Here is a 25748-nt window from a genome sequence, read left to right on the forward strand (position 1 = left end):
AACAGGGGTAGCAGCAGCATTTTGGATAAACTGCACATGAAAAGGAGACATCAGAAAGGAGACCATTATGTGTAATTTGGAAATATTGAAAAGGAAGAAGCAACAAATAAAGCCCAGGAGAGAGAAGAAACAGAGAAGAGTCTAAAATGACATCATGGTAGCAAACTTTGGTCATGGGATTAACAAAGATCTCAGTACCTATCAAGATGAAAGATATGGGCTAGATTCATAAAAGAATGTGGGCATCTAACTGCCACCTTAGGTGCCTAAATCCCAGAATCCGGCCCCACTGGGATCACAAAACCCACACTCGGCTGCCTTCAAACATAGTAGGCACCTAAACTCACTCAGCATTTAAATTTGGCAATAAAAAAATTCTCTAGGAGCCTATGTTTCTGTCTCTACATATGCACATTGCAGCCACACCAGGAATCTGGACACCTAACCCCAGAATGATTCACAAACCAGGGAAAGATAAGCATTCATCTACCTTACTTGCCTGCAGGGCCCAATCTGTTAGGAAGCATGCTCAGAGCTCACCTACTGGATTGGGCCCCCCATAGATGCACAAAATGGCCAGGGAGGGATGAGGAGGAGTTGAGGCCCAGTGCTGAATCTGATCCACTGTGCATAAATAATAACAGAATTTTTTTTGTATATGTGTAGACCCAGGATCCCCTGCTCCAATTAAATTTTTAATGATATATCCACTATAGAATCGCTTCAACAGGAGAGACTGAAGGAGCCCAGTGGATCCCTGTTCAAATCCCTTCTCTCCGAGTGGGGGAACTTGAACTAGGGGTCTCCCACATCCCTGGTGAGTACACTACCCGCTGGGCTTTAAGTTATGAGGGAGGTCCAGCTAGTCTTCCTCCTGCTGCTTGCAAACAAAAAAACAAAAAAAAACATAGGCACCTAACACCAAGAGAGGGTTTGCATCTCAGAATCCCAAGCACAGGGACGTCTCCCTGCAGCCTCTCTCTCAGAGAGAGGTGAGGCTTAGGACACACCCCTTGCCTTGGCATCTCCCTTTGGCTAGCTTTGGCAGGTAACCAGCTAGCATGCTGACTTTTGTGAATCCCATCCTGAGGTGCCTATTGCTTCCCATTCATTGCATATGGAGCCTAAGATGCTGAATTCAGGCTTTGTCAATCCCAGTTCTTTTCTAGGCACTAGGCAAACCAGCTAGAAATAGTCCAAAAGTTCAGCTATTTAGGTTCTACAGAGACCACCAACCTCTCCTTGGATGAAGAACTAAATGTTTGCATTGGAAAGGCTGCCACCACTTTTAGCAGACTAAAAGAACATGGAACAAAAGCTTACCAAGACCAAATGCTAATGTATCAAGCTTGCATTCTCATGTATGGTGGGAAAACATGGACAACTTATGCTCATCAGGAGAAAAGGTTAAACAGTTTCCACCTATGCTGTTTACACCGCAAACTCAAGATCAAATGGCAAGATAAAGTCACCAACACAGAGCTTCTTCAAAGGGCAAATTTACCAAGTGTGACAGCCCTGCTCAAGCACAGACGATTGTGCTGGCTGGACCATCTGAGTAGGCTGGAAGACTGAAGCATACCCAAGGACATGCTGTTCGGGGAGCTATCACAGGGAACAAGAGCAACAGGATGTCCCAAGCTTCGCTATAAAGCACATGTGTCAAACTCAAGGCCCGCGGGCCACATCCGGCCCGCCATACAATTATATCCGGCCCGCGAAATCGTTTTATATATCTGTTTTTAATGGCCCTGTGATATGACGCCCCAATAACACACACTACAAATCCCATGATGCAGTGCAATTGCCGCCAACGGCAAGCCGCGGTTCAAGTTCGCGGTCTGTTGATGTATACAACGCTAATATCAAATCAAAGCTAGACCCCAACAATGGCCAAGAGAAAAATTGATTCTGAAAACCGAGGCTTTCAAAGCCGGTGGGAGAATGAGTATATGTTTACTGAAATTGCAGGTAAACCAGTGTGTCTCCTTTGCGGGAGTAATATCGCTGTAATGAAGGAGTATAACCTAAGACGGCACTACGAGACGAAACATGAGAACAAATTCAAAAACCTGAGCGCAGGACAGAAGCTACAAAAGGTAGAGGAGTTGAAGAAGAATTTGACATCCCAGCAGACGTTTTTCACCAAAGCAAAATCACAAAGTGAAGCTGCTGTGAAAGCAAGTTTCATTGTGGCCGAAGAGATCGCCAAATCAGGACGGCCGTTTACCGAGGGGGAATTCGTAAAGAATTGTATGATGAAAGTGTGCGACGTCCTTTGTCCAGATAAAACGCGAGCGTTTGCAAATGTAAGCCTCAGCAGAAACACTGTTGCTAATCGGGTTTGTGAGATGGCGACTGATTTGAAAACACAGTTGATTGAAAGAGCAAAAGATTTTGTTGCATACTCCCTTGCCGTGGATGAAACTACTGACGCGACTGACACTGCACAGCTGGCGATATTTATCCGTGGTGTGGATTCCAATTTGTGTGTAACAGAGGAAATACTGGACATTAAATCGATGCACGGGACAACGAAAGGAGAAGACATCTTTGGAAATGTATTTCAAAGTGTAACCGACATGAAACTGCCGTGGGAAAAACTCGTTGGACTTACAACAGATGGCGCACCTGCTATGTGTGGTGAAAAAAATGGACTGGTGGGAAGGATGCGCTCAAAGATGCGGGAGGAGAACTGTGCCGGTGAGTTGACAGTGTATCACTGCATCATACACCAGGAATCGCTGAGTGCTAAAGTCCTAAAAATGGATCATGTGATGAACACTGTAACACAAACCGTCAACTTTATCAGAGCCCACGGTTTAAATCACCGCCAATTCCAGTCTTTTCTGCGGGAAATAGATAGCGAGTTTGGCGATATGCCATATCATACGGAGGTCCGGTGGCTAAGTCGGGGAAAAGTTCTCAAAAGACACTTTGAGCTGCGAGAGGAAATCTGCCAGTTCATGGACAGTAAGGGGAAAGACTGCACAGTTCTGCGGGATGAAAAGTGGAAATGTGAGTTGGCGTTCCTGGCTGACATAACGTCGCATCTTAGCGCTTTAAACCTTCAACTCCAGGGACGGGAGCACATAATAACCGATATGCATGATGCAGTGAAGGCATTTCAAGTGAAGCTGCGCTTATGGGAGACACAAATGCACCAATGCAACTTGTCTCACTTTCCCTGTTGCCAAGTAATACGGAACCAAGAAAGTGCCACAGTTTTCCCAAATGCCACCTTTGCTGAAAAACTCAGCGCGCTGCGCACTGAGTTCGCACGGCGCTTCAGTGACTTTGAGGCACAGAAAAGTAACTTCGAGCTGCTTCGCAACCCATTTGCAGTCGATGTGGAAACCGCACCTGTAGAAATGCAGATGGAGCTGATAGAACTGCAATGTAACGGGACACTGAAGGCAAAGTACGACACTGCGGGGCCAGCACAGTTCACTCGCTTCATTCTTGAAGCGATGCCGCAGCTCCGCCAACATGCGGCTCGAATCCTGTCCATGTTTGGCAGCACATATCTGTGCGAGCAGCTGTTCTCTGTGATGAAAATTAACAAAACGTCACACAGGAGTCGCCTCACTGATGAACACCTGCAATCGATCCTGAGAATCTTCACAACACAGAACCTAACCCCAAACATAAACGAACTTGTTGCAAAGAAAAGACTCCAAGTATCAGGCTCTGACTAAATAGGACAAGAAAATGGAATGTTATGATTTGTTATGATTATACTTTTGCTTTAAATTCAATTTTTTATTTATATTTTCAGATTTTTTAATATTCCAGCATGTACAGATTTTGAATGTATTGTATTGACAGGATATTTTTTTATGAAGAGCAAAATATTTTAAGTTGAAATGTATTTATTTTGGAATGATATCCTGTATTTTGGTTCATATTAATGGTTAAAAAACATAAATATTTAGTCTGTTAAATAAATGGTTATACTGTTCGGCCCGCGAGTTTTGAGTTTTGGCCCCCTGTGCAATTGAGTTTGACACCCCTGCATAAAGATATATGCAAACAAGATATGAAGGAATTTGGAATTGATCCTGACCAATGGGAAATCTTGGCAACCATCCTTAGAGGTTTTTAAGGCCCAGCTTGACAAAGCCCTGGCTTGGATGGTTAGTTGGTGTTGGTCCTGCTTTGAGCAGGGGGTTGAACTAGATGACCTCCTGAGTCTCTTCCAACCCTAATCTTCTATGATTCTATAATCGTAACAAGTGGCACCATTGTCTCCATCAGGGCATCAAAGTCCATGACAGGAGTGGCTCCTACAACTTGAAGAGAAAAGAGCTCATAGGAAGCAAGCAGCTTCCAACCAAGATACATACATTTGCAATAACCGCCAAAGATCATGCAAATCTTGGATTAGACTATTTAGTCACATGAGGTGTTGCAAACTATCTACATTATAGGCTGCAATTCCCACCATCTCTTGCAGGCAAAAGGATGCCAACAGAAGTTAAGGGTGGTGATGCTGAGCATCAGCATACCTATGTTTTTTTGTGAATCTAGCCCATGGAGTTCAGCTTTGGAAAGACTGAGTTTGAGATGGGAATCCCACAGCCAAAAGGAGATGCCTGACTGGCAGCTGAAGAGGACAATGGCCACAGAGATTATGGGCAGAGGGGAAAGTCAAGTAAGAAATAAAGGAAAAGAATAGGGAAAAAAAGTCTTAGCCTAGAGATGGTAGTTAGTGATCTTGGTTAGGACAGTTTTAGTGGAGTGAAGAAGGCAGACTGGAGGGATCAAGGAGAGAGAGTTGAAGGAGAGTAAGTAAAACGAGAAAACAGCATATTTTAGGACTTGGAAGACAAAAGGAAGGAGAAACAGACAATTTCTGTTGTCCATAAGGAAAGAAGCAAGAATGAAGGTAAGGGAATGAGAAGGAGCAAGGAAGACGATAAAACAGCAGGGGAATGGAGTCAAGGGAACAAGTTGAGGCTTTAAAAGGTAAATAGTACAAAGGTAAAAGTCAGAGCGGCATGAAAGAAGAAGATAGAACTAGTGAAGGGGTGAAGCAATTTTGCCAAATAATTTCTTGTTTTTAAAAGTTTGCAAGATCCTGGTCAGAGAAAGCAGTATATAAAAAGAAAAGCCAAGAAGAAGGTTTAACGAGAGTTGAAGGTAAAGGAAATCCAGCTGGAGATAGCAGCCCAGGAGTGGCTCAGAGAGTAGAAGTAAAGCTGTCTAGAAGAAAGAGGGTAGTTGAGAGGCAAAAGGAATGAAGAGTGTGGAGGAACTAATTGTAGTCTTAGCACTTTGTCCCATGTCATTCAACAGCATGGGAACAGGAACAGCTGTAGTAAAATGCAGAGAGTAAGCTAAGGCTGGGGATTAGAGTGTGGAGTGAAGGATTTAACAGAAAGGAGAAGATAGAGTTTCTGTTACTGTTAGCTCCTTTCTTGCCATGTTCAGATTTCCTGAGGTGCCCATTTGAATACTCTGTACAGTACTATGGAAACCATATAGCCAAGCACCACGTCTACACTACTTAAGAAAACTGCTGGGATTAGTTGTGATACTGTAACTAGTTAAATAAACTTAATATGTAACACTATGTGCATATTAAAAAGAATATTCAAAACAATCTTTAGAAATAAAAATCTCTATTTCAGTATCTTCAGTCTGTTAATGGGGTTGTTTCAATGGCAGAAACTGTCTTAACGCTACTTCCCAATGAAAGCTCATTTTGATGATTTCAGTATTATAGAACTGAATCAGCGTGCCCATTGGAAAGCGCTGGACATTAGAAAGTTTTAAAATTGTTTAGAATGGAGGGTGATTTAAACTTAGTCAACCGAAGTGGTTTACACAAATATTTAAAACAAGAAAATTCCAACAGGAAAGTAAATTCTTCCAGTTTAAGGCCAGATACAGCAATCCTTATTCACAAGTGACATGGAATTCAATGGAACTCCTTACTTACATGAATAAAGATTGCTTCTTCCGGCATTAGTGTCTAATTTATGGGTTGTGTGGCTAGTCTTGATTTTTAAAATTTTGCAGAATACATAACTTTGAAACAAGATTTTTTTAAATGGTCATTGTCAACCTATGATCTATCACTGACAAACAGAATAAGCAATAGTTAAAAAAAATTAAATTGATGTGAATACCAGGTGCTGATTCAGAAAATATGGATTAGTCTTAAGCAAAATAGACAAGCTCTTTCATTCTCCAAACCAGGCAAGAATGCTCACTTTAATCCATTATGTCAAGTTAAGAAGGACCAGATTCTTACCTTTATTAAGTAGTATTTACACTGCAAAAGTCTCACTGGTTTCATTCTGAGTACTTAAAGCGTAGGGTACTACCAGCAGAATTAAGGGTGGCAAAAATCAAGACTTAAATATTTTATTCCAGGTGACTGTGAAAGAACCAACATTTCAATCCAAAGCATCTTGTTTGGGCCTGATTTATAAGACAAACAGAGCTTGATTTTGCAAGATGCTGAACACTAGCCTCGATCCAGCAAAATTATTAAGCACGTGCTTTGTAGGGACATGAGTTGTCCCATTGACTTGTTTTATATATCCTTTAGTGCTTAACTTCAGTGGGATTATTCACATCCTTAAAGTTAAGCATGTGTTTAAGAGTGTTGCTGGATCAGAGCCAAAGTGCTCAGCACCTTATAGGACTGAGTCCATAATGTAAAAATAAAAATTTCCATTGATATCATTTTAACAACTTTCAAACTAGCTACTTTGAATTGTGAAAGCTACATGCACCAGGGGATAGGAGATGACTCAGAAGTCTATTCTCCTGAGAGTAAAATGTTAAACTCAGAAAATAATAACTTTATTAGGAACTTATATATTTCCACAATTGGTTGATGTGATTTTATCTACTACAGTTGGAGCACTTAATCTGGTTTCAATGATATTCCCCATTTTCCATATGTAGAATAATCACTGGAACCAATCAAATGGAAATGAACTATACTGTAAATATTTATAATGTGGCAAAAAGTTCCTTTATAAGAGAGTTGCCATTAAAACTATATTATTTTGCTAGTGAAGCATTAATGTTCTGTTTCAACTTATCTTTGATCTTATCGCACAAAATATATTCATAAAATTCAAAGAGCGTAATTTTCAAAATGTGCACATGCAATTCTATGCACAGCTGCATAGAATTTTGTATGCATTTCTGAAAATCTGATTCTAAATGCAACAACCTTACCTTACAAGATCTTTATATAAAGCCTTTGTAGTTTCTAAGTATGGACCAAGCACATCTTCAAATTGACAGAGAGTTCCTCCAAGGCAAAGATGCTTAAAAAGACAGAAGAGAAACTCCTCACGATTTGACTGGCTGAATAAATCAAAATGGTCAGAATCTTCCAGAAGCAAAACCTGGAAAGGGGCAAGAAAAAAAAGTGTCAATTTCATTTTCTAATATGAAATTTCAAAAAATTAACAAATGCAGCTATTTTGTTGTATGTTAACCACAGAGACTGATCATTTAGGAATTTCCATTATTTACATATAAAATATGGGAAACTTTTTCAGTCAGGCAGAAATCCTCTACAGTGGATGTGATTTTCACTTACATATTTTACATCTGAAAAATGCATTCAGAGAATCACAGAACTGTAGGACTGGAAGGGACCTCGAGAGGTCATATAGTCCAGTCCCCTGCACTCATGGCAGGACTAAGTATTATCTAGACTATCCCTGACAGGTTCCTGCCTAACCTGCTCTTAAAAATCCCCAATGATGAAGATTCCACAAACTCGCTAGCAGGGCTGGCTCCAGCATTTCTGCCGCCCCAAGCAAAAAAAAAAAAAAAAAAAAAGCTGCAATCGCAATCGGCGGCGGCAATTGGAAAAAAAAAAACCCGCGATCGGCGGCGGCAGTTCAGCAGCAGGTCCCTTCCTAGAGGGAGTGAGGGACCTGCCGCCCCCAAATTGCTGCAGGTGCCGCCCCTCTCCCTTGGCCGCCCCAAGCACAAGCACCTGCTTGTTAAGCTGGTGCCTGGAGCCGGCCCTGCTCCCTAGGCAATTTATTCCAGTGCTTAACTACCCTGACAGTTAGGAAGTTTTTCCTTTTGTCCGACCTAAATTGCACTTACCACAATTTAAGCCCATTGCTTCTTGGCCTATCCTCAGAGATTAAGCAGAACAATTTTTCTCCCTCCTCCTGGTAACAACTTTTTATGTACTTGAAAACTGTTATCATGTCCCCTCTCAGTCTTCTCTTCTCCAGACTAAACAAACCCAATTTTTTCAATCTCCCTCATAAATCATGTTTTCTAGACCTTTAATCATTTTTGTTGCTCTTCTCTGGACTTTCTCCAATTTGTCCACATCTTTCCTGAAATGTGGCACTCAGAACTAGTCACAATACTTCAGGTGAGGCCTAATCATCGCGGAGTATAGTGCAAGAATTACTTCTCGCGTCTTGCTTACAACACTCCTGCTGATACATTCCAGAATGATGTTTGGTGTTTTTGCAATAGTGTTACACTGTTGACTCATATTTAGCTTGCGATCCACCATCATCCCCAGATCTCTTTCTCAGTACTCCTTTCTAGGCAGTCATTTCCCATTTTGTATGCGTACAATTGATTGTTCCTTCCTAAGTGGAGTACTTGGAATTTGTAGTTATTGAATTTCATCCTATTTACTTCAGACCATTTCTCCAGTTTGTTCAGATTATTTTGAATTTTAATCCTATCCTCCAAAGCACTTGCAACCCCTCCCAGCTTGGTATTGTCCGCAAACTTTATAAGTGTACTTTCTCTGTCATTAGCTAAATCATTGATGAAGATATTGAACAGAACTGGACCCAGAACTGATCCCTGTGGTACCCTACTTGATATGCCCTTCCAACATGATTATGAACCACTGATAACTACTCTCTAGGAATTGTGAGCACAAATCTAAATAGTTGCATCTCTAACTATCGGATTTGTGTTAATGCTTTCCTATTCCAGGCAGTAGGGATAACTGCACAACATGCCAGTGAAACACCCATGCAAAGTCTGAGAATTACTTAGCTGTATGCTTTGGGGACAGCCACAGGATGGCAAGAAGTGACTAGCAGTGACTGACAGAAGTATGAAAACCACTGAGAAATTCTTAAATGCTGTACTGACCTTTCTTAACTCATCTGAGATGGGAATGCCATCATAATAGTCATCATAACACTTAACAATATGGCCAGTTTCTCTAACAACTCCTTCAGAGTACAGTCGGTCAAAAAATGACATGGAAACTTGTGTACAGGGAACAACTATGGCTTCAATTTTTTTCACTTTGGTACCTGAAAGATGACAGAGTCTTCATTAACAGGGAAAACCTGAGGTGAAATACAGGATAACTTCCCCTTATTAAGGGTTCCACAAAAATTCAAGATACATTTTCACAAGTGAACACAGCATGCACATAATTACTCCAAACAAAACCATTTTGAGAAATTTGTAATATATGCAATTATGGCTAAAACAAACAAACATGGGCTGAGGGATGTGCTGGCCACCGCTTCCTGCAGCCCCCATTGGCCTGGAGTGGCAAACCACAGCCACTGGGAACCGCGATCGGCCGAACCTGCAAACGCGGCAGGTAAACAAACCGGCCTAGTCCGCCAGAGTGCTTACCCTGGCGGGCCACATGCCAAAGGTTGCCGATCCCTGATCTAACCTATGTAAATTCACCTCACTTACCAGATCATCTTTCTTTCATATTTTTTCTCTATGTGAAAATGTGTTACCACTTAGGCAAAAGTTTGGCATGAGATTTCACAATCATCTTATCAAGGAACAGGGATCAAGGAACATCAGCTTTAAAATTTGCAACTTCTTTCAAGAGAAAAAGTGTAGTAGACATCACTCTGGTAAGAATCAGATCCGGGGCTGAGATTTCACAAGTCACTGAGAATAAGTGTAATAGACCTAACCCCCTTCCCATCCCCACCCCCACCCCAAAAAACCCCCAAAACAACCTCCCCCTTTTTAGTTCCCATTTCAACTCCCATTTTGGAGTCAATAGGAGTCTTTCAAATGAAATTAATAGTAGTTGAATCAGGCCTCTACTTAGATGCAGTGAGACTGAAGAACCAAAAATTGATATGTGGTAGGCAGAATTGGATGCTAAATGACTACATATATAAAAGTAAACCTGCATTTTTCAAAAATAAGCCTAAACATGGGGAATGGAACAAGTCCTTGTATCTCCAAATTGTTAGACCATAGAAAAAAAATGTCTACTCCAAAATATATAGAATCATAGAAATGTAGGGTTGGAAGGGACCTGAAGAGGTCGTTCTAGTCCATCCCCTCACACTAAGGCAGGATTAGTTCATACTCGTTCATAAGCCGAATTTTTTCAGTAAAAAAGGAAAGCACCAGAGAAGGGGGTTGGCTTATGAACGGGTATAGAGGGGGAGAGGTGGGACACAGCCCCTCCCCACAACCAAGGGAGCAAGGAGAGGCAGCACAGCCAGAAGGGAAGAGGCGGGGCCAGAGTCTTTCCGCTTCTGGCCATGCTGCTCTCCCCCCAGCCTCCGAAGCAGCTGCAGCTCCGGGGCTGGCAGGCTGCAGCCGTGCCACTTGACCCCGCTCCCCAGAGCAGGCTGTGGCCACGCCGTCGGAGCACGCTGCAGCCGTGCCACCCAGCCCAGCCCACTGGAACATGCTGCAGCTGCACCGCCCAGTCTGGCCCGGTGGAGCAGGCTGCGGCCGCGCTGCCCAGCCTGCCAGAGCAGCTCCAGCCAGGTCAGAGACATCCTCCCCTGGCCCTCCCCAGATAAGGTGGGAAGGGATGGGATGGGGAGAGTGTGGGGGTCCCGGGCTAGGGATGGGGTCATGTGGGGGGTGATCACAGGGGTTACTACCCTGACTCACAGCTTCTCCCCCCCAAAAAAAATTCCCCACCAGTTGCTGTCCCGGCCCGTCAGGGTAAGCAACTGGTGCACTGGGACACTTTGTTTACTTAGGTTTACCTCCGTGCCTGCGGACGCTCGAGGTAAACAAACCACCTCGGCCCACCAGCAGCTTATCCTCATGGCCCGGGAGCCAAAGTTTGCTGATCCCTGAATTATAGGGTCGGCTTATGAACGGGTTATAAAAATTTTCCATTTTTACTTATCCATCTTGGGGGGATCGGCTTATAAATGAACCGGCTTATGATCGAGTATATATGGTATATCTAAGGCCATCCCTAACAGGTGTTTGTCTAACCTGTTCTTAAAAATCTCTAATGACTGGGATTCCACAACCTCCCTAGGTAACTTGTTTCAGAGGTTAACTATCCTCACAGTTAGACACTTTTGCCTATTATCCAATCTGTATCTCCCTTGCTGCAAACTAAGCCAATTACTTCTCATCCTATCCTTGGTGGACATAAAGAACAATTGATCATTGTCCTTTTTATAACAATATTTTACATATTTGAAGACTTCCATATATGACTTCCTCATAGTCTCCTGAAATCCAGGAAAAGTTTTCTAATATTGTCAGAAAGACAATAGATGTTCATCTCCTAGGCATTCAGAAACCAAACTAACAATGGTAGGTGACGAGATTAAAGACTGTAACGGAATCTCCTCTCCATTTGAGATATGAGATCTGGAACTAATTGGAGAGACTCAGAATTCCCTGGACAGGACTAACCAATCTGAATACCACCCCAACAAACATCAACAGAATGGGGAGAGATGGTCTTCTGCTAACTTTGCAGGTAGGAAACAAACAAACAAACAAACAAAACAGGTATAGTATGGGGGCAGGGCCTTTTTTAGTCTCCAGTTCTGGGACATTTGTACAGTAGATTACCACAAGTAGCTTTACTTCTGCCAGCAGCATTGAATCTCATCAACATGGGGTACATCTTCTAAAGTGGGGATCCACGGAGGCAAATCAAGAACTGGATGTGTGAAATATATCTACCACATCCTAAATTCTCATTCTTAAATTTTAAAGAAGAAAATTGATAATCAGATAACCCCAACTAAAAGCCTTCATAAGACTTTTTTTTATAAGAGAACATCCGGCACATATGACCAATATTTGAGGTTTTGTTTTTGTGTACTGGTGTGCATTGAGGTTTTCAGTGCAAATTACTATTTATAAAAACATGTGATTTAAAACTTAAGTAAAACCATGTATTCAATGCTTATGTTAGGGTAAAACTGGAACTATTTTAAAAACCGAGGGTCACAGTGATATTTTGTGGGTTCAAATGACATGTAAAAAACATTTCAGTGAAATAAAATTGCAGTAGTGGTTTATATTGATAACTTTTCTAATTTTAGATTGTCTCTCATAGATTTCAAAAACACAGGGTCTATAGATGACTGTCATTAGAGCTTGAAAAATCCATTTTGTGTGGGGCAACTGGGATTTTTTCCTAGGCAAATACTGCCAGCTTCTGCAGAATTAAACCTTTTATTAAAAAAAAAAACCAACAGGTATTTCTAGTCCTTTGAAGATAATTCTGCATATGTGAATTGAGTTTGAACAGATGCAGTGCAGTCTCCTTAAGTCTGTTGACAGACACGTGCAGTGCCACTACTACTACAAAGTAAAAGCTGCTGGTTAGTTTTCACTGCTGCTATTCAAAACTTGTGGGCAGCAGTGAAATTGACAAGAATCAGATCGATTTGACTTTGCTGCTACTGCTTAGAAAAGCTAGGAGCAGTAGACAGGCAATGGGGACAAGAGCTTTTTAGAGAGTGGGAAACGGTAGAAATACCCCCATTAAAGCAGCCAGGAGACTGACATGAGAGGGGGAACAGAAGAGAGAAAAAATATTTATCTTACTTTGCAGCCAAAAGGACCAGGAAAGGGGAGATTCCAATTAATCTGACACCTCAAATGTTAGTTGGAGGCTAAGCAGAGTCCTAGGACAGCATCCTAATAAGAATCCCAGCAGCTCCCAGTTTACCAGCTGCTGGGAAGTGATGAATTGATTCCACACCTGAGCAGTACTCTGGGCAGTGAAAGGCCCCACATTTTTTGCATCAGTCTCCATTTACTAGATTTAGTACTTTGATTACTAGGAATCTGGTAATATTTGTATGTGCGGGGCACTGCGGGGAAAGGGGAGAAAATGAGCAAGAGAGAGGGAGTGATTAATGGGATCATTTAGAAAAGGAATACAAAGTGACAGATTTTGAGCCAGAACAAGGCAGAAAAAGTATGAGGAGGAGGTAAAGATGCAATGGGAGGAAAGTGAGGAAATAGCCATGGAAAGACAACATAGGAAAGGATACATTGTGGTTATGAGACAGGAGAAATAGAGTGAAGCCTATAAAAGACAAGATTGCAAGAGCTAAAATAAGTTACCTTGTTAAAATGTATAAATAGAAAGTCGACCTATTCCAATGAAATACAGCACACTGCTGATTTCTTTTCTTTAAAATTGCAAAGGGTGTGGCTTTGGGTGGGCATGGCTTGTAGGTGCAGATGCAAAGGTATTTTATGCCCATCCTCATAGGTGTTCGCTGTTGGGTAAATTTTTCAGGACCTAGCAAAAATCCACTTACTGCATCAGTTACCCTAATGATCCAGAGACAGTCATTCATTTCCCAGGGAATAGATGTAGCACTTGAATCTATATTATCAACTCAGATAACAGCATATAATAAAATTAGAAGCAAGAAACCACGTTGGCTTAACCAGGAGATCTTCAATGATCTAAAAATCAAAAAAGAGTCCTACAAAAAGTGGAAACTAGGTCAAATTACAAAGGATGAATATAAACAAATACCACAAGTATGTAGGGACAAAATTAGAAAGGCCAAGGCACAAAACGAGATCAAACTAGCTAGAGACATAAAGGGTAACAAGGAAACATTCTACAAATACATTAGAAGCAAGCAGAAGACCAAGGACAGGGTAGGCCCATTACTCAGTGGGGGAGGGGGGAGGGAGGGGAAAGGGAGGAATTAATAACAGAAAGTGTGGAAATGGCAGAGGTGCTTAATGACTTCTTTGTTTTGGTTTTCACCAAGAAAGATGGTGGTGATTGGATGTCTAACGTAGTGAATGCCAGTGAAAATAAGGTAGGATCAGAAGAGGCTAAAATAGGGGAAGAACAAGTTAAAAATTACTTGGACAAATTAGATGTCTTAAGTCACTAGGGCTTGATGAAATGCTTCCTCGAATATGCAGGGAGCTGATTGAGGAGATATCTGAGCCACTAGCGATTATCTTTGAGAAGTCATGGAAGATGGTAGATTCCAGAAGACTGGAAAAAGGCAAATATAGTGCCCATCTATAAAAAGGGAAATAAGGACAACCCAGGGAATTACAGACCAGTCAGCTTAACTTCTGTACTGGGAAAGCTAATGGAGCAAATAAGTAAGCAATCTATTTGCAAATATCTAGAAGATAATAAGGTGATACGTAACAGTCAGTATGGATTTGTCAAAAACAAATCATGTCAAACCAACCTGATAGCTTTCTTTGACAGGGTAACAAGCCTTGTGGATAAGGGGGAAGCGACAGACATGGTATATCTTAACTTTAGTAAAGCTTTTGATACTGTTTTGCATGACCTTCTCATAAATAAACTAGGGAAATGCAACCTAGATGGAACTACTATAAAGTGGGTGCAAAACTCTGGTTGGAAAACCGTTCCCAGAGAGTAGTTATCAGTGGTTCAGTCATGCTGGAAGGGCATAATGAGTGGGGTCCTGCAAGGATCAGTTCTGGGTTCAGTTCTGATCAATATCTTTATCAATGATTTAGATAATGGCACAGAGAGTACACTTACAAAGTTTGTGGATGAGACCAAGCTGGGAGGGGTTGCAAGTGCTTTGGAGGATAGGATTAAAATTCAAAATGATCTGGACAAACTGGAGAAATGGTCTGAAGTAAATAGGATGAAATTCAATAAAGACAAATGCAAAATACTCCATTTAGGAAGGAACAACCAGTTACACACACACAAAATGGGAAATGACTGCCTAGGAAGGAGTACTGTGGAAAGGGATCTGGGGGTCATAGTGGACCACAAGCTAAATATGAGTCAACAGTGTAACGCTGTTGCAAAAAAATGCAAACATCATTCTGGGATGTATTAGCAGGAGTGTCGTAAGCAAGACACGAGAAGTGATTCATCCACTCTACTCTGCTCTGATTAGGCCTCAACTGGAGTATTGTGTTCAGTTCTGGGAGCCACATTTCAGAAAGGATGTGGACAAATTGGAGAAAGTCCAGAGAAGAGCAACAAAAATGATTAAAGGTCTAGAAAACATGACCTATGAGGGAAGATTGAAAAAATTGGGTTTCTTTAGTCTGGAGAAGAGAAGACTGAGAGGGGACATGATAACAGTTTTCAAGTATATAAAAGGCTGTTACAAGGAGGAAGATGAAAAAATGTTTTTCTTAATCTCTGAGGATAGGACAAGAAGCAATGGGCTTAAATTGCAGTAAGGGAGGTTTAGGTTGTACATTAGGAAAAACTTCCTAAGTGTCAGGGTGGTTAATCACTGGAATAAACTGCCTAGGGAAGTTATGGAATCTCCATCATTGGAAACTTTTAAGAGCAGGTTAGACATACACCTCTCAGGAATGGTCTAGATAATTAGTCCTGCCATGAGTGCAAGGGACTGGACTAGATGACCTCTCCAGGTCCCTTCCAGTCCAGTTCTATGATTAGAAGTTAATTATATACTAACTTTTCTCCAGATCTATTACTATTTTAGGCAGAAGCTTACACATACACCTCTACCTCAATATAACGCTGTCCTCGGGAGCCAAAAAATCTTACCATGTTATAGGTGAAACCGCATTATATCGAACTTGCTTTGATCCGCCGGAGTGCGCAGCCCCACCCCCCCAGAGCACTGCTTTACCGCCTTATATCTGAATTCGTGTTATATCGGGCTGCATTATATCGGGGTAGAGGTGTAGCTTATGACTGTGATGCTTAATTAAAGTGCAGCTCCACACTTTCAAATACACAGGGTAGCTAGAGCTGAAGATCTGCAAATTTAAGGAAGAGTAAGAGAATGCTGGAAGATCATCAGCTTGTGTTTTCTTACTATACTTTTCAGAAAAAAATTTACATGAAAACTAAGGGGAGAAAAATGAGCCCGCATACTTAACCGAAAAAGGTAAGCAGAGAGAGGGAAGGCAGGTTTTAAAGAAAGAGTAAAATGTGATGGAGTATACTGGCCATTCAGTGTTCAGAGAGCAAACACTTCTGATTCATGGAAATAAAATGCATTACTCCTGTGCTTACCACACCGAGATGTGTTCAGGACCAGCAGGAGTTAAAAAGCCGGGATGCTTGGCAGGTGACCCTTTGACCCCAGCAGGAGGTATGTAACCTGCTGACCTTCCCTGAGAAGGGGGCTGGAAAGTCACACAGGCAGGTCAGATAGCTTAAGAACTCTTGCCCAAAGCAGGAGAGAGGGAAGATTACCTTGATTCAGTCTATTATATTTTCTTTTGCTTGCTACAGTTTGATGACTGGGAAAGAGGCAACTAGCAGGGCTGTGTTGTGTTAAAGGCCAAATACAGTATCCTAGGAAGATGAAACTTTGCAGATAACAAGACAGAGTGTCTGGTGTCAAAGAACGGTGGGGAACTTCCCTGCCCATTCCACAGAGAGCAGGAATGGGGAAACACACACACACACACACACACACACACACACACACACACACACACACACACAGAGTAACTGCATGCATGCACGTACGTGTAACACCGACAGACCCCAGTCATCAGCAGGCGGGATCGAACCGAGGGGACCGCTGGAGCTTAGTGCATGAGCCTCTACCGCATGAGCTAAAAGCGAACTGGCTGTTGGCTAAGGCTGTAGAGCAGACTCATTTTCTTTTTTTTCTCTCTCCTCCCCCACTAGATGGGACAGAACTCCACACCCAGGAAATGTGTGGATTAGACACGCACGCACAAACACACACACAGAGTAATTGCAGCCAAACCAAGTTGCAGAGTGCAAATTCTTGAGGGATAATACCTTTGTCTTCCTAAAACACGGAGCCATTGCTCTGATACCAGTATGATTCAGACCTTATAAATACTTAATTAGACACAAAATTCTACTGTATTACCATTTGCATTTTCTTATGGTGCTTTTACAATCTCTTATATATGGCTGTACATATTATAGGATTTTATCCTGCACTCATGTTTCATTTCCTTTTTGATTATGCTCCTTTAAGGTCTTGTCTATGTTATAACACTTCGCTGAGTCTGCGACCAGTTAGTGACAGGGCACAAGGTAATTAAACATGAGTTTAACCTTGTGTCACTTTTACAACTGGCACAGCCTACCACTTGGCTTTCGTCCAACAGCTAGGTCATGCTTATATTATTCTGTAGACAGGGCCCCCATAGTGCTCATGTAACCATGTTAGTTCTACCTTAATCACAGTTAACTCATGCAATTAACTCAAAAATATTAATTGCGATTAAAAAAATGAATCGCAATAAATCACAGTTTTAATCACACTGTTAAACAATAGAATACCAATTGAAATTTGGCATGCTTCTATGCTGATGACTTGCTAAATAAATAATGCATTAATTAAATTTGTGACTGACCTCCGTGGGGGAGAATAGTATGTCTCCTGCTCTCTTTTACCAGCATTCTGCGATACATTTCATGTTATAGCAGTCTCAGATGATGACCCAGCACATGTTCATTTTAAGAACACTTTCACTGCAGATTTGACAAAATGCAAAGAAGGTACCAATGTGAGATTTCTAAAGATAGCTACAGCACTCGACCCAACATTTAAGAATCTGAAGTGCCTTCCAAAATCTGAGAGGGATGAGGTGTGGAGCATGCTTAAGAAGTCTTAAAAGAGCAACACTCCGATGTGGAAACTACAGAACCCAAACCACCAAAAAAGAAAATCAACTTTCTGCTGGTGGTATCTGACTCAGATAATAAAAATGAACACGCATCAGTCTGCACTGTTTTGGATTGTTATCGAGCAGAACCTCTCATTGGCATGGACGCATGTCCTCTAGAATGGTGCTTGAAGCATGAAGGGACATATGAATCTTTAATGCATCTGGCACGTAAATATCTTGTCACGCCGGCTACAACAGTGCTATGTGAACACCTGTTCTCACTTCCAGGTGACATTGTAAACAAGAACCGGGAAGCATTATCTCCTGCAAATGTAAACAAACATATTTGTCTAAGTGACTGAATGAACAAGAAGTAGAAATGAATGGACTTGTAGGCTCTAAAGTTTTACATTGTTGTATTTCTGAATGCAGTTTTTTTTGTACGTAATTCTACATTTGTAAGTTCAATTTTCACGATAAAGAGATATTACAGTACTTGTATGAGGTGAATTGAAAAATACTATTTTGTTTTTTATAGCATAAATATTTGTAATAAAAAATAAATATAAAGTGAGCACTGTACACTGTGTTCTGTGTTTAATTGAAATCAATATTTGAAAATGTAGAAAACATCCAAAAATATTTAAATAAATGGTATTCTATTATTATTTAACAGTGTGATTAATCACAATTTTTTTTATCACGCAATTAATTGCAATTAAGTTTTTTAATTACTTGACAGCCCTAAGCAACAAAGAGTCCTGTGGCACCTGTAATGCTCCAATACATCTGTTCCAGACTAACACGGCTAGCCCTCTGATATTTGACAGCCCTAGTTAGTTCTCTTCCTCCCAACTCTCTTTGCAGTAGAACAATTCAGAGAATATCCCCCAAATGTTGTGGTTGCCTCTCTGAGACTCTTCTGGACACTGCACCCTGGTGAGGTAGTAGGCACGATTACAACCACTCCTGACACACAATTGTGTTGTTGGGTGTGTGGGCAGTGTAACCAAGTCAGCAATCGATTTACAAAAACAGTTTTACTTGTAACATATGTGGGATCTGAGTCTCCTTTATTATTAAAGAAATGGGCTAGCCTTAAATATCAGTGAGGAAACTTACCATTTAACTGTGACAATTTAATGACAGAAATTAGATTAATGACCCTTAGCAACGGTTTAAAGGAAGGAGATTCCTTTTAATGATCTTCTGCTGCAAATTTTATTTCATGAGGGTGAAGGTACAGATCTGAATCGTGTCATTGTTACAAAACATTAACTGGAGAAAATATAGTTACCACAGAGAAAGATTTAAAAGACTAACTTATTCTAAATTTATTTACCTAGAGTAGTCCACTGTCCAGAAGCTGTAAGCAATTTCAAATTGGCGCTAACATTTGGATCATTAAAAAATGCCTAAAATTTCAAATTAAAAATGAAAGTTAACAAAATGAGATTCATAATATCAACCAAAGCAATAAATTACATTTCTATGACAAATTTTAGGGCCCAATAAATAAGTGGCTTCAGTATGATCTCTGAGTTTGCATACCCAAAAATTACATCCCCAAGTTTATGCCTTTGCAATTTTGACTAACCAATTTTTTTTTAAATATACCCACAAAGGTATTTATGTATGCAAATTTGAGGTTTTCAGTCTGCAAAACATCAGTTGTCCCAAACTATGCCTGGTGCTTGGCCTGATTAATTTTTGCAGAATGACAAAGTTTTTCAGAATAGGGAATTATCAGAATGCTTTTTTCTGCAGTATAATCAAAATCCATACATAATTTTCATACTTTCTGCAGACCAAAGTTAGAAAAATAAACCATAAATTACTATATGTAATCTCTACAATTAAACTAATTTATCATTTTACCACTAAAAAAAAAAAAGTGTTAAGGAGACAGTAGATGTGTCTTTAATAAGTCTTCGTCAATTAAGATGTAGAATAATCCCAGAGGGAGCTCAGATGCTTAGCTACATTTCTGAATAGAGTTTTTCTTTTATGTTACCACCTGATTGTGAATTAATCGCCAAGAAAAATCAGCTGATGTTGTCAAATGTCTATCAACAAATAAGAGAGGAAACCAACCTACTTTTACACTAAACGGATGCATTCTCGCTACTAAATCAAATCACTTCACAAAGGTGAATATATCCTCTTTTATACACAAGGAAATTGAGGAACACAGAGATTAAAGACAAAGGGCCTAATATTCAGAAATACTAAGCATCTATAAGACCAACTGAAGTCAACGAGAACTGCAGGTTCTCAGCACCTCTGAAAACATGGCCTCACTTCTTCAGACTTCTGAATGCACATGCACGTCTAGCTTGTGCATATAATTACTGTGATTGAGCAACTGATTGCATTAACTGCATATTCACATGCATTTCTGAAAATCTAGGGAAGGCCTACATGACTATCTCCCAATTATCAACGGAGAACTAATGGCAGCCAGGACCAGAACCAACCAGAGTCCCATTCTTTAGCTCTTATGTTGTCTCACGGGACCAACAGAGAAATGTTAACATTGCCTGTAAAATACTATCATAGTATTACACAGCTCACCAAAAATATGAGCACCCCACCCCCAATCAGGGCCGGCACAACCCATTAGGTGACCTAGGCAGTCGCCTAGAGCACCACAATTTGGGGGGCAGCAACTGCGGCGGTATTTCGGCGGCGGGACCTTCCACCGCCTCTGTGGGGGGCGGCATTTTGGGGCAGGACCTTCCGCCACCTAGGGCAGCAGAAAAGCTGGCGGCGCTTCTGCCCGCAATCCACCTATTATCAAATTTACGGTGACTGTTCGCCACTTGTAAAAGCATAATATAGCAGATATAATGGGAAAGTTTAAGTGTTATTCCAGCACAAAAAAAGTTACAGTTCCTTTAAAAAGGAACCATTAAATGTGATAGATTTATAACTACCTTAACAAATTCATCCTTTCGATAGGCCTTAAAATGTTGGTCAAAACTGAATGCTTGCACGGTGATTCTGCCATGCATGGACCTGAAACCCAGAACATGGTAAGTAATAATATTAAAAAACACACACACTGGACACATCCCTTTAGAATATATCAGCAGTTGAAAATTATCTAGATATTTTCTAGCCCAGGCACAAAAACCACACTCTCACCCTTTCATGACAACTGTTGATAATTATTTTTTTCATTATATTTTATTCATCTGTCCAATAGATTAAAAAATTACTCTTCTAGGGCAAGAAGAATTTTGCAAGGCTGATATCTATACTATTTTATTTAAAATAACAGCAATTAACTTTGCTTCAGGAACTGTCCTCCAAACAGCTCTTTACATGCCTGAAAAACACTGAAAAGATCTGCAGTAAGTCAAGCTCTGGACTCACCACAGTTTTACTGCAAAACAAGGTTGATGTTAATTAGGGTTGCCAACATTCTGATCACACAAACCGAACACCCCTGCCCCACACCTTCCCCGAGTCCCCACACCTTCCCTTTACCCAAGCCCCGTCCCTGCCCCGCCCCTTCGCTGAGGCCCTGCCCCCTCACTCCATCCCCCCTCCCTCCATCACCCACTCTCCCCCACCCTCATTCACTTTCACCAGGCTGGGGCAGGGGTTGGGGTGCAGAAGGGGGGTGAGGGCTCCGGTTGGGGATGTGGGCTCTGGGGTGGGGGCAGGGATGAGGGGTTTGGGGTGCAGGATGGGGCTTCGGGCTGGGGCATGGGGGTGCAGGCTCTGGGAGGGAGATTGGGTGTGGGAGGGACTCTGGACTGGGGCAGGGGGTTGGGGTGCAGGAGGTGGTATGGGGTCCCGGCGGTGCTTCCCGTGGCTCCCAGAAAGTGGCTGCCAGGTCCCTGCAGCCCCTAGGTGCATGGGAGGCCAAGGAGGCTCTGCATGCTGCTCCCCTCCCCTAGTGCCAGCTCCGCAGCTCCCATTGGTCACGGTTCCCGGCCAATGGGAGTTGCGGAGCCACCACTCGCGGTGCGGGCAGCATGTGAAGCCTCCCTGCATGTAGGGGCCGCAGGGACCTCACAGCTGCTTCCAGGAGCTGTGCAGAGCCAGGGCAGGCAGGGAGCCTGCCTTAACCCCGCTGCTTCACCGGCCGGACTTTTAAAGGCCTGGTCAGCGATGCTGCCCAAAGCCACCAGGGTCCCCTTCGACGGGGCATTACGGTCGAAAACTGGACACCTGGCAACCCTCACGTTAATCCGTATACCCAAGTGAAAGTGTAACATCAATAACCTCTTCATCCTCCTTCCCAGCAGATCCCAGCCCCTCCTGCCCTGCAGCCCTCCCCCTTCTCTCCCCTGCCAGCAGATCCCAGCCCCTCCTGCCCTGCAGCCCTCCCCCTTCTCTCCCCTGCCAGCAGATCCCAGCCCCTCCTGCCCTGCAGCCCCCCCTTCTCTCCCCTGCCAGCAGATCCCAGCCCCTCCTGCCCTGCAGCCCTCCCCCGTCTCTCCCCTGCCAGCAGATCCCAGCCCCTCCTGCCCTGCAGCCCTCCCCCGTCTCTCCCCTGCCAGCAGATCCCAGCCCCTCCTGCCCTGCAGCCCTCCCCCGTCTCTCCCCTGCCAGCAGATCCCAGCCCCTCCTGCCCTGCAGCCCTCCCCCGTCTCTCCCCTGCCAGCAGATCCCAGCCCCTCCTGCCCTGCAGCCCTCCCCCGTCTCTCCCCTGCCAGCAGATCCCAGCCCCTCCTGCCCTGCAGCCCTGCCCCTTCTCTCCCCTGCCAGCAGATCCCAGCCCCTCCTGCCCTGCAGCCCTGCCCCTTCTCTCCCCTGCCAGCAGATCCCAGCCCCCTGCGCACCATGCCCCCAGGGAGCTAGCAGCGTTTTCCCCCTCCCACCATTTGCGGAGTCGGCCCTGCGTGTCCCTGTTCTCCAGGGACGGGAGGGTTTTCTGGGGGAGATAGCAGAAAGCGAAGCGCCGCTCGGACCCTTCATCCCCGGCAGACATGTTCCTCCGCTAGACGCCGCACTGGTTACCATGGAAACGCACCCAGCACGTGGTGCTCTGGTTTTCAGCTTCCCCCCGGGTGCTCTGCCGCGCTGACAATGGTTCCGCTGCCCCCAGGGGCCGTCTTAGCTTCCGCTGCACCTTGCGGCTAGGAAGAGAGGCTCTTGAGCCGGCTCAGCTTCCTGCTCTCCCCGCTTCCTAGGCTGAGCGCGCTGAGATTTCCCCCCCCCCCTTCCTTGCCTCTCTCTGTCTGCAAGCACATACAATACTGAAAGGTTTCAGAGTAGCAGCCGTGTTAGTCTGTATCCGCAAAAAGAAGAACAGGAGGACTTGTGGCACCTTAGAGACTAACAAATTTATTAGAGCATAAGCTTTCGTGGACTATAGCCCACTTCTTCGGATGCATAAGAAGAAGTGGGCTATAGTCCACGAAAGCTTATGCTCTAATAAATTTGTTAGTCTCTAAGGTGCCACAAGTCCTCCTGTTCTTCTTTCTACATACAATACTGTGATTCAATATCACTAGGCAGCTGCCCCCCCAAGAGGTCAGCAGGCAACTGGCCGGCTGGACCAGGCTTCCAGCCCTGGTTGGAGCTTCCCCAGCCAAGCTTTGGGCACGGTATTGGCAACCCCCAGCCTTTCAAAACCCGGAGTCAAGCCCCCCCCCCCCTTATCATGAGACTGTTGTGCAAGTAACTCATTCTGGCTGCTTGGTCTTGTGGTGTCTGAGCCATCTGGCTGCACTGAGGTCACCTCAAGTTTTTCCTTGCAACCATAAAAGCTAGTTGAAGCTTTTTATCCCCTGACTCCAGGAACTCTGGGGCTAAAGGAAAACATCAGCTATCCTGAGAATTGGCAATTGTGGAGCCTTGTGAAACCTGGGGAAAATTCTGTTTTTCATAAAGAATGAAGGGAGCATTTTCCTGCATGATCATTTCTCACCGTTTCCATTGCCAATCTGCTTTTCCTGAAAAGAAAGCCTTATTTTGTTCCAAATCCGCAAGCAACATTTTACTCTTCTGTTGTCTGGTCAACAGACTCCAGCGTTGGAGTTTTCTGTTTTCAAGCAAAAAACCTGTGAATATTGGGGGGGGGGGGGGGAGTGGCCACGGGGCGTTTAGGACCATATTTGATTTTTCAGTTATGGGCTGGATGCCAGATTACTTTGATCACTGCTCAAGCCACCAAAGTAGATGTTCTTTCAGGACCAATCTACAAAAATGCAAAAACTCAACCCCTCCCCTTATTAGAAAGTCCCATGGAAATTAATAGAAAATTGTAGCCTTTAGGATGGTTCAAAACCACCAGATGAATTTTAATCAAATATTCTGTCTTGCAAATAGAATTCCATACGGTGATTCCAAAAGCTATAGAAATTACATTGTTAATAAATTCTATAGAAATTGCTCTGAAAACCTATAGTATTCAATAGTTTTATGTCTATTAAATGCTATAGATTTTCCATAAGTGTCCACACACCAATGACCTGTAATTGATAAGAATTAATTAGAAAATCAAACTACAGCAGAACCCTAAAACATACACACCAACCTCCCGTAGCTGAGATAGACAATCCTTATTTATCAGCAAAATATTCACCATTTCCCATCTTTCATTTCCTGCAGAAATTCTCCCACTCCAATACAATTCTATAGAGTTAAAATATATACTCCTATTTTCCTGCCCAAATGTTTCTTTTTATACCATTCAAAGGATGGCAGGTGTGCATTAAACATTTAAAAGCTGATAAATATAAGGGATACACCTTTTAACGCCATTGAAATGTGCTGAACTGGCAAAGGCTTGGGGAGGGATAAAGTAGGAAAAAGTAATCGATCTTTTGCTGCAAAATAGAAACCATGTTCTAAATAACAAACAACTGGAATACATAGCTATGACCTTGTGCTTGACAAGTCTGGGTGGAGATAAGTATCTCCCTGTGTGTGAAACTCCTATTGCCACAAATGTTGGTAGCAGCAGGAGTGACCAGAGAGAGAACTGGTTTGGGCAGAGAATCAGAGGTAAGGGTGCAGCAAGAACTAGCACACGGCACAGACTGTCAACTTGGACTTACCCAATCTCAAATGTAAGACACAAAAGGCAAAACTTGATATCCAAAGTACTTCTCAGACAAAATACTCCCACTGACTTCAATGAAAATTTTTGTTGACTAAGGTATTGATTCAGCAAAGCAGATGCTTAAGTCCCACTGAAATCAATGGTGCTTAAGTGCTTTGATGAATCAGAACCAGGGCCGGCTCCAGGCACCAGCTTCTCAAGCAGGTGCTTGGGGCGGCCGCTCCGGAGAGGGGCGGCAGGTCCAGGTATTCGGCGGCAATTCGACGGACGGTCCCTCACTCCGCCTGGGAGTGAAGGACCTCCCACCGAATTGCCGCCGCAGATCACGATCGCGGCTTTTTTTTTTTTGGTTTTGGCTGCTTGGGGCGGCCAAAACCCTGGAGCCAGCCCTGATCAGAACCTAGAAAACGAGCAAGGACTTCAGGGTTTGGCCCAATAAATGCAGCAATAAAATGTTTAAAACAGCGTGGAATAAATTTCCTTACTGTATTGTCATCTATCTGTAACCTTGGCTTCATAATTTAACATTTCAAGTTTTCATCAGTTTACAATAATAGAAGTCAGGCTTGGGGAGCGGGGAGGTTTACTTTTGTTTGTTTGTTTTAAACAGCCTATTCCCCACTGCTTTGGACCTTGTGTAGTCATTTACACCAGCACAAAATGGAGAGTCAGGCCCAATATTTTTAAAACAAAAATGCTTTTCTAAATACAACAGCTTTCCTCACTAATTTATGATGAGATTTTTAGCTTTTGTGATATTTTCAGTGTGAAAATCCTTATATCCTTCTGTTGTATAATGAAGTCCCAAGAGCATAAAGATGACAGTCCTTTAAACAGTAACAGTGGCACACAATATGTATTGTCTGACTAGTTTTCTCAGTATTATTTATTTTTCACATATTTATATATTTGACTCTGAAGAGTCATA

General features: G+C 42.7%; 1 protein-coding gene across 11 annotated transcripts in view; it reads right to left on the bottom strand.

Moving 5' to 3' along the window:
• YAP1 (Yes1 associated transcriptional regulator) overlaps positions 1-22782 on the bottom strand; it is a 185001-nt gene extending 162219 nt beyond the window's left edge. For 4 of the 11 annotated variants that reach the window (XM_005300345.4, XM_005300344.4, XM_005300341.4 and 1 more), the window contains exons 1-5: positions 22632-22782; positions 20733-20814; positions 19139-19211; positions 9118-9284; positions 7201-7373 (exon numbers count right to left, since the gene is read on the bottom strand). In XM_005300345.4, coding sequence (XP_005300402.2) covers positions 7201-7373; positions 9118-9284; positions 19139-19211; positions 20733-20814; positions 22632-22741 — 605 coding nt within the window. In that variant the 5' untranslated portion in view covers positions 22742-22782. The remainder of the gene's footprint in view (positions 1-7200; positions 7374-9117; positions 9285-19138; positions 19212-20732; positions 20815-22631) is intronic. The other 7 variants (XM_005300347.3, XM_005300346.4, XM_005300343.4 and 4 more) reach the window with 4 other exon arrangements.
• Between the last annotated feature and the right edge of the window lie 2966 nt (positions 22783-25748).

This window comes from Chrysemys picta, chromosome 1 (genome assembly GCF_011386835.1).
Source record: "Chrysemys picta bellii isolate R12L10 chromosome 1, ASM1138683v2, whole genome shotgun sequence".
Classification (NCBI taxonomy): Eukaryota; Metazoa; Chordata; order Testudines; family Emydidae; genus Chrysemys; species Chrysemys picta.